The sequence below is a fragment of the Agelaius tricolor genome, unplaced genomic scaffold (genome assembly GCF_023055355.1).
Source record: "Agelaius tricolor isolate 1412-34295 unplaced genomic scaffold, bAgeTri1.0.p SCAF_4, whole genome shotgun sequence".
Lineage (NCBI taxonomy): Eukaryota > Metazoa > Chordata > Aves > Passeriformes > Icteridae > Agelaius > Agelaius tricolor.
The window spans coordinates 34,628,229-34,637,510 of NW_027269264.1; the positions used below are offsets into that span (position 1 = coordinate 34,628,229).

General features: G+C 41.3%; 1 protein-coding gene across 2 annotated transcripts; it reads left to right on the forward strand.

Moving 5' to 3' along the window:
- Nucleotides 1-688: 688 nt before the first annotated feature.
- Nucleotides 689-8,900, forward strand: F2R (coagulation factor II thrombin receptor). 2 transcript variants are annotated; one of them, XM_071425232.1, is made up of 2 exons: nucleotides 689-1,166; nucleotides 7,476-8,900. In XM_071425232.1, exon 2 carries the CDS (start codon nucleotides 7,579-7,581, stop codon nucleotides 8,614-8,616), a length of 1,038 nt encoding a protein of 345 aa, XP_071281333.1. In that variant the 5' UTR covers nucleotides 689-1,166; nucleotides 7,476-7,578; the 3' UTR covers nucleotides 8,617-8,900. The 2 variants fall into 2 exon arrangements, with proteins under 2 accessions (XP_071281333.1, XP_071281332.1); XM_071425231.1 differs by having other exon boundaries at nucleotides 708-1,166; nucleotides 7,412-8,900.
- The last annotated feature ends 382 nt before the right edge of the window (nucleotides 8,901-9,282 follow it).

A 9,282-nucleotide genomic window follows, 5' to 3' on the forward strand; every position in this document is an offset into this window, starting at 1 on the left:
TCAACCATGCCATATAACTGGCGCTAGTACTGTGAGAAGAACACCACAGGGACACAGAGCTTGCTGGGAACCAGTATTTATGATGAGGGAAATTTGTTTTCCAGGGTCTTTATTCTCCATTAAAAACGAAGGTCGGTGCTTCTGCAGTAATAAAGGCACTTCATACATATAAGCAAGTTCAAATCAACCTTCCCCTCCTTCCCATTTTGTATATACTGCTGTAAACAGTACAGTTGAGGCATGGATAGCACACCCTAGCAAGCCAGTGTCCACTTTAAAGCTTCTGACTGTCTTACGGGCTTAATAAACACAAAGCACTTAAACATCAGTGGGATGTTTGTAAAGCAAAGCTTCTAATTAATAGCTGCAAAATTACCAAAATGTTTTCCTGTATAACCTTCACGTAGGTTTTGCTTCAACCCCTCTTGATTCATGAGCATCTCTAAAGGAGCGCACAAGTTTGTCCATGGCACATGCCACTGCACTGGGGAGCGCCACCGCTTTCTCGGGGATTTTGGTACAGCGGACAGGGCCGCAGAGCCGGGCAATGAATCACTTTTGGGTTGCCCTGTGTTTGCAGAGCAGTTTACTGAACACATGCAATAAAAGCAAGCTTGGACGTCATCTCCTTTATTCGAAGTAGATCAACTGTAAGGGGCTTTTCTGAACCAGCGTGATCTTTCAGCTGTGAGTAATGCAGGCATTTCATCTGGTCTTGGAACTGTTCCCGTGAGGCAGTCGGACTGCAAATTCGGCAAACTTAGCTTAGAATAATTCCTTGAACATAACCCTTTGTTCCGGCGCTCCCGACCTCTCACCCCGGCCGCGCCCGCCACCGCTTCCCGTGTCCCAGCCGGGCGCGGGGGCTGCTGCGGGGCTCTGTGTCCCGTGGGGCCGCGGCCGCTGCCCCTGCGCCTTCTCCTCCCCTTCCTTCCCTCTCTCTCTTCCCTCTCCTCCCCTCCCGCGCCGCCGCGCCCCGGAGCGCAGCCCCCTCCCTGCGGCAGCAGCGAGTCCCGGTGCGGCTCTTCGACAGCCCCAGCCTGCTGAGGTTCGCCCGCACGGACGGACGGACGGACGGACGGAGTGCGGGAAGGAAGGCGCGGCCATGCGGCCCCGGGCGCTGCTGTGCGCCCTGGCGCTGCTGTGCTGCCCGCCGGCCCGGCCAGGTGGGTGCGCGGGGCGGGGGCCGGGCCCGGGGCTGGCGGCGGGGCCCGCTGTGTGCCCGCAGCGCGGGGAGCGACCGGAGCGGGTCCGAGCGCACGGCACCGTGTGCCCGCACCAGCCGGGCCGTGCGGCTCCCGCCTGGGAGCTCCAGTGCGAGTTCGGGCCGAGTTTTCTTGGGCTCTTTGTGCTCACAGCAGCGGCGAGGAGAGGCTGTTGCGGGTGGTGAGTGACGCCGTAGCTAAGGAGGGCGGCAGGCAGCAGCAGGTGGTGGTGGAACGGACCTGGTCGGCGAGACTTGCTGCTGGATTCTCTTAACCTTTCATTAACAGCGTAGGAGGGAGTGCCAGCTCAATTTCTAGGCGGCGCAAACTTCGGATGATCTGCCAAGCACAGAACAGTTCAGAATATGCACCCCGAGTAGATAGATGATTTCCATGGATATTTCAGGGTTATTCACTAATAGCAACATCAGCACCCTAACTGGTGAGCCCATGGCTCCGTCCCACTCAGAGCTTGTTAGACGATGGAGATGCTGAGGAAAGGAAGGTGGGAGAAGACATACGTGCATGTAACCTCACATCTTATGGCAGAGGCACAGCACTACAAAGGATTGTGCATTTAGAGATTAGCACAAGGTTTTTTTGCTATTATTGTTTTGCTTGATTCAGTTTAAGATTTCTTTCAATCAGCTAGTGGTGATAGTGCTGCTGTATAAATAACTTAGTCCCACGAGATGACCTGCAGTAAAGCCTCAGGTCCTACATACATGAAAGGGCTGATTGGATGAGCAGCTAAGAGGAAATTTCAGAGCATAACATACTTTGACTACTGAGCTAAACTGAAAGGGGATAGACCTAGTGTTTGTAAGTATGCTGGGAGGGAAGCATCAGAGAGGGTAAATAATTTTTGCTAGACAACTTTTTGGCACAAGGACAAGTGGGAAGGAAGCTGTCAAGATCATGTTCATATGGGGAGTCTAAAGAAAATATCTTTTTAAGAGAAGGAGGTGCTGGCTTGTTATTAACATAACAAACTTTACATGTTAATGCTAGACAAAAATTTCACTGTTGGTGGTATTCTTCCAGTTACTTCATGCACAACAAAACAAACAAAACCTGATCGTCTGAATATGTCTTCTGCTCTTCTTGTGCTCATTGCCATTGCAATAATATAATTTCCCCAGTGTCCTAGATAACCTGTTTTTACCACAATGTACTTTGTTCCTGTTGCCCATGCACTGTTGTATTCCGAGATCTGCTCTGGCCTTGACCTGCAACTTCTCTCCTGCTTTTCCCTCATCCTTCACTGTGCACAGTTACCACATTACTGACCGTGCTGTTCCTTTGGGCAGGTGAAAAAGCACTAGGTTGGCAGTAGGTTGGTGTCAAGTGCCCACAAACTATCTGACCAGTGCTGTTGAGCTGACTAAGGTCTGAACTCGCCTGGACTTCCCTGCCTTGGGACACTGCTGGCAAAATAGAGTGATTATATTGGTTGAAGCCAGCATATGTGGTTAAAGAGATGAGAAAGGAGAGCAAAACAGAGCAGACACCCAGTTGCAAGAAAACAACTTGCAAGTAAATGTGTTCAGATCGCTACTACATCAGTTGTGTAATCTAATAATGAATTCTGTATAAATGGAGATGTGAACGCATAAAAAATTCAGTTTTATTTTTATAAAAGCAAATAACTATCATCACTCCTACAAGATTGTGTCTTATTTTGTAATTAATGTGTCTGGCATGCACTTCAGAGCCTGCGTTCATATGCCTAATTTATGGGCTACTGAGTAATTTAGATTCTAGATGCTTATCACTTGGGGTTATATAAAGAGGAGATAAAAGAAACCTATTCGTTACATGCAGCTGTCACCAGTAATGCCCATAAATCAGTATTATTGGTTGTCCAGCAGCACATAGGGAACATATTTGATTGGCTTGTGTAGGAGCCTATTCTCTAGTCTCTCACATCACAAAGGGATGTGAAGTCTGCTGGTTTATAACATCCTGTCTGTACTCATGGGCCTACAGAAATATTTTTCAAGTTTCTTCTGGATCTTAAGATTGGTCAAAGCTGTTGTATTTTTTTTCACAGAGTGGGATGCAGAGTAGTCCTTTGCATATGAAAATAGACATGAAAAAAAATTACAAATATCGCTGTATTTTAAAAAAATGTCAGGGTAACAGCATATGTGTATAGTTTATACACATATGCTGATGAACAATATGTAATAATTGATAGAAAATAGCACATTGTGGAGTGTTAAAATTAAACAATCACAAACTTGCTGAGCTTTCTATGTAATTCCTCTATGTCCTTGTTGGAGAACTGATGAAAAAACTCCAGGGAATAAAAGAAGACTTTGGGCAACTTGAGTGTCATACTGATTCTATGTAATTTTTGCCTCTTGAAGTACTTGTTGGAGGCAAAGACTGCTTATTATTCAGTGTCCTGAGTACACACACCTCAAGGATAAAACCTCACTGCTTTATCCTGCTGTTGATTTGTTCATAGTTTACTAATCTTGTTCTTTCATAGCTGGTTAAATTTTATAGATATTTTGATAGAGCAGTTATTCTCATTGCTGATATGACAGAGTTCCTATTTGTTATAAAAATAAAAATCAACCAAGCTTGACTTCTTCCAAAAGGATTGGATGGCAGCCTAGAAAAATAAGATGACCTTCTGAACATTTGTAATCATTATACAAGCTTTACTTGTGTTTTTCTAACAGATTTTTTTAATTATTAAAAAATAATTAAGCTGTAGTGAAATATGTTTAGACAAATGGTATCTGTAGCTTGAAAACAGCTAGAAAAGAATAATTGCACAGATTCTGGTGTAGTTGTAGCTATTTTCTGTAGAGCTACTGTACATTGGCAGTCGTGTACTAACCCAGTTTAAACGTAATGCCTCTTTCCTGTTCTGGCCTTTTTGTTTGCCATGAAGGTTCATTACAGTCTTTTGAAATTATATGACTTTATTTCATCCTGTTCCATTCTGTGAATAAATCTCTATCTTCAGCTTTTTCATGTAAACACTGACAGGAAAAGAATACAAAACCTCAGGGCAGTATCTGTCTGCCTTTCTGTTTCAGAGAGTATGGAGTGCATACTGTTTTTTCTAGAATTACACTGTGTCATACAAGCAGCTTGGTAAAGGATAGGAACTGATACATGGCTGTCAAGCTTTCAAATTAAATTTAGTTTCATCAAGAAAATTTAAGTCACCATTCTTTATATTGTCAAGTGGCACCGAAATAGCAAGTGTGATGCGTTATTACATTTTTCCACAAAGCTGGCTTGCAAGTAGTACCTCATGTCATCTTAAGTTCAAAATGGGAACATGGATTGAGAACAGGAGTCAGCATAGAGGTGATGTTGACAGAATGAAGGTTGAGTTCAACTCTGAACTTAGAAAGCCTCTGCATATACAAAGAACACATAGTTTTCACCAAAATATTCCAGATAATTTTAAAGAAACTTGAAGTATTTATACTTTTTTTTTGTTCTGATTTATTGTAATAGGATTCTACTTTTAGAAAATTTCTGTAATGGAGTAAAAGTGACTCTAAATCCCTTCATCTAATAAACTTGTAAATAAGATGTCTCCAAGAATTCAGGATATAATTAAAATTATTAGCAATGTTCAGTTAATTATAAGCAATAGCTAATACAATGGCTGGTAGTCAGTGAAAGGTACTTGTCCCAGTCATAGCATTTTTTTTCTTGTAGCATATTTTTGTACTGTTCTCAGTTAGGAGTTAGTAAGGAGAAGTGGGTCAGGTTATCACCCAGAGCACCCACACTAAGAGACTTAACCTCAGTCATTAAGGGTCAGTGACTGATTAAGTTGGTTTGCTGGTTCTCAAAAGTGTGAAACTGCAGCACAGCTCAGGTCCTTCAAAGCTGAGGGATACTGGGATGAGAGAGGTGCTGGTGTCTCAGTTACCACCTCATGGTAGTCTTGGCAACACAGTTCCTAACTCCAGGCTTTCCTCTCTCAAGTCTGTTAATATTTGTGTTCCCAAAAACATGCATTCCTCACATGGAACCATGTCACCTCTTTCTTTGGTTCTGTACACTGTTCTACAGTGGTGGAGAAAGCAAGATGGACATGTCAACCTTTGGGGGACTAAAATTATCATTATCTTCTCTTTCAATAGTTTTTTGGTTTGAAAATACTCATAGAATTAAAAGTCTTAAATTTATAAAACTTGTGTGTACTGGAGATACAGTAGGTATAGTTGACAGATTTTTCCTCACTTTTACTGATGTCTTTACCATGGAGTCAAGCTTCCAGGTGTAAGAAATATGGGGAGAGGAGGTTATTCATTCAAGTATAGTTATAATGCTCCCCAAAAGAGATGAAGATCAGTCCTGTCATTTGTGACATATTTCTATTGCAATGATCATTAAATATAGGAAATCTCCTAACTCTTTGATGTCAGCCACAGGCTGAAGTTAGAGGTGTCATACAAAAGGACTTGTGCTGCAGCTTGGCTGCAAAGCTAGGAGCTGACTCTTTGAGCCATGCAGCTGCTTGGACTAAGTGTATAATGTGTTAAAGATTAAGGACCTATAGTTCTGCCGTTGTTCTCTTTAAAAAGACAGAATAGACCCTAGTATAAATGTGTTTAGTGCCCTTCTGTGCAATCACCAAATCTCAAGTACTTCTATCATTTCTGTTTCAAACTACATCATTCCTACTACAGTTTCTGTAATGAGCTCCCAGCATCTTTTTTTCTGACCAGCAGAGGTTGCAATCTAGTCACTTTGCATATGAAAACTGTTCTCTCCAACACTTCCCTTTTGTCTCTCTGCCCCTAGAATGCTGCTGTGACACAGCATGGTACATAAAGCACAGCCACTCTAAATAAAATCACTAAATTGCCTTACCAGTCCTCTGATCTCCCCCCCACATTCAAGTTTGAATTTCACAAAAATCCATGCCGGGTAGGGCCCTTCTGCCACTGCCTGTGCACAAAGGGAGGTAACTCCTGCTTAAAGATGGAGCCATTTTTCTCTTTGCCATCTGCTTCCTTAAGATATTTTGCTAAAAAAAAATGGTTTCAATTACTATAGAACAAATAATTGCTTCTAACAAGCACGATCTTACACAGGTGAATCATGTACTTTCAACTCACAGATGTGAGCTAAGACACCTCATTTTTGTTTTAATTATCAAAGATCCAACAAAGGATCAATTGCACAGGCAAACAGGTGACTGGTTACTTGAGTAGGTGTAATTTTCTCACTTCTGTCTACCCACAGTACACTTGAATTACTCTATGCCAAAGCAGATTAAGCCAAAACTGAAAATTACAGTCTTAGAAAGTATTTCTCCATACAAACAACTTTGCTGAAATAATGCCTAAATAGTTCTTTTGATTAATTGGTTGTTTTTTTCTTTTTTACATAAATAATCCCCTGCCAGACAGTTAATGCTTCATGACACTGATTTCCTGGCTTGTTACATTCAAAAAGTAGATATAGCCTGTCATGACTTAGCTATGAAAGCATGCTGCAGAAGACTTCACTGTAGAGGGAACTGTAGGTTTCAGAAGGGCCCTGGGGGTATGGCAGACACATCCTGTCCTGCACGCTGTGGGTTAGGGTAAGTAGAACTCGGGAAGTGTTTCAGTGCCATCTGTGGCTAACCATCTGTTACAAGCAAAAGGTTGATCCATATCTACCTAGAAAACTGCTCTGCCATCTCTCTTAATGGGGGCCTTCGAGTTGTGTAAGATGTTTCCAGAGCACACAGAAATATTTCCAAACCATGATGCTTTAGTTGCACTTTTACTTTTTGTGATTTTGGTGACGAGTACTTCTAGTACTTCCAGTGGGAATTTTGTGCATGAGCACTTATGCCAGCATCTCATTTCTTACAAAATGTGTGAAGGGTCTGGCCAAGACAGTTCAAGGCTGGCAGATTGCCTGTTGTGTTAAAGTTGCCCAAGGGGAGCATAGATTAGGTAGGATCCTTGAGCATAGCTAGAATCACTACTAATAAAAGCTTTCAAGCTAAGAGATGGGAAACAAAGAAGGACATCTTACCTAAATTTGTAGCAGGAGGAGGTAAAATAAAATGGATGACCTGTGGGCAACCTGTGCTTTGAATCAGAAATTAACCTTATTATTTTGTTTACCTAATCTAATCTTAACTTTCCTTCTTGAAAGATGTTTTCACTTCCCCATACCATCTAAATATTGACTTATTAATCTTAATACTTTTTACTTTTCAGGCTTTCCAAATAACAGCAGCATACCACACATCATCAGAAGTTTTTCCATCCGTTTTTCTTCCAGTCCAGTGGCTGATCTTATTCCTGTTGACGGTGATACTGAAAATGACTTGGAAGTTGGATCAGGAGCCACCAATCAGACTGCATCATTTCTACCTGAACGACGAATGATGTCAGTTCAAACGGCAAGATACCTCACTAGTCCATGGCTGACTCGTTTTGTTCCTTCGGTTTACACCGTAGTGCTTGTGCTGAGTCTCCCTCTGAACATTACAGCGATACTCGTGTTTCTGAAAAAGATGAAAATCGAAAAGCCAGCTGTAATATACATGCTGAATTTGGCTCTTGCAGATGTTCTCTTTGTAAGTGTGCTTCCATTTAAGATTGTTTATCACTTTTCTGGAAATGACTGGGTTTTTGGGCCTCAGATGTGCCGTTTCATCACTGCGGCCTTCTTCTGCAACATGTACTGCTCAATAATGCTTATGATGAGCATAAGTGTCGATCGCTTCCTAGCTGTGGTGTACCCCATGCAGTCCCTGGGGTGGCGTACGCTACCTCGTGCCTCACTGGTTTGTTTCATCATATGGCTTGTAGCAATAACCGGGGTTATACCTTTTCTCCTACGAGAGCAAACAATGGAAATACCCAGGTTAAATATAACGACGTGCCACGATGTGCTGAGAGAATCCGAACTTCACAGCTATTACGTCCACTTCTTCTCTATCTTCTCTTCTGTGTTTTTCATAGTGCCATTTATAATTTCTACTGTCTGTTATGTGTGTATCATTCGCTGTCTTAGTTCTTCCACCATTGTTGCAAAGCAAAATAAGAAGACACGTGCCTTGCTCTTGTGTGTGGCTGTTTTTTCTGTTTTTGTTATTTGCTTTGGACCAACAAATGTTCTCCTCTTAATTCATTATATCCATTTTTCATATGACAACAGCTTAGAGTATCTCTACTTTGCCTATCTACTCTGTGTTTCTGTCAGCAGCATTAGCTGCTGCATTGACCCCTTTATTTACTACTATGCTTCTTCTCAGTATCAGAGACAATTTTTCAGTCTCTTCAATTGTAAAAAGACTTTTGATCCTAACATTAGTAACAGCAGTGGCCAGTTGATGTCTACCACTAGTACTAGAAGGGCTACATTGACTACTAATGTGAATAACAGTGTCTACAGGAAATTACTTGCAATGCATTGAGATAACCTGTCTTCAAATTAGTCAATTTTACACAGTTACAGACAAAAAGAAGACTGTTATATCCAAGAAATGCAAAACCTTACACCAAGTTGTTGTACGATACATAGCTTTATGGATCCAATATAGTAATACACAATTCAAATTAAAACTCTGTATGTGTGTGTGCATAGATACATATATATAAAGGTGTATAGTATATGTAAATATGTTAATGTAGAAAGGAAAAATAATTTCTTAATAATAGTTGTTGAGTGTTTTTCAAATAAACTTTTTTTTCAGACAAATCCTTTGCATTGTTCAGTTTATTGTAGAAATCCCGGTTTAGTATTTTGAACTATACCTATCAGGTTGAATAAATTATTATATATGGAATCACTCTATCCATCCAGTTGTTCCTGAAAAAAGTGAAAATACCTTTCCAGGCTTTTTTTTTTTCTCCTATATGTAATTTCTAGAATTATCTGTTAACTTACTTTCTTAGCATTATTTTATATCTCTGGACACTGAAATTATTCATTTTATGTTTTTACATATTCTACTTCAAAACAGTCTGTATGGTTTTCAGAATGTGAGGAACCAAAACCGAGCTATTGCATGGTGCAGTGTGTGACATGGGAGATAATTTCCAGCAGCTGGAGCTAGCTTGTTTTTGGTTTTGCTACCATT

What these genes read in the sequence shown, in the direction of transcription:
- F2R (XM_071425231.1), top strand. Translation starts at nt 1,106, where the DNA reads ATGCGGCCCCGGGCGCTGCTGTGCGCCCTGGCGCTGCTGTGCTGCCCG. An exon ending in CTGCCCGCCGGCCCGGCCAG is followed by an intron (nt 1,167 to 7,411) that starts GTGGGTGCGCGG and finishes TTTACTTTTCAG; the next exon opens with GCTTTCCAAATAACAGCAGC.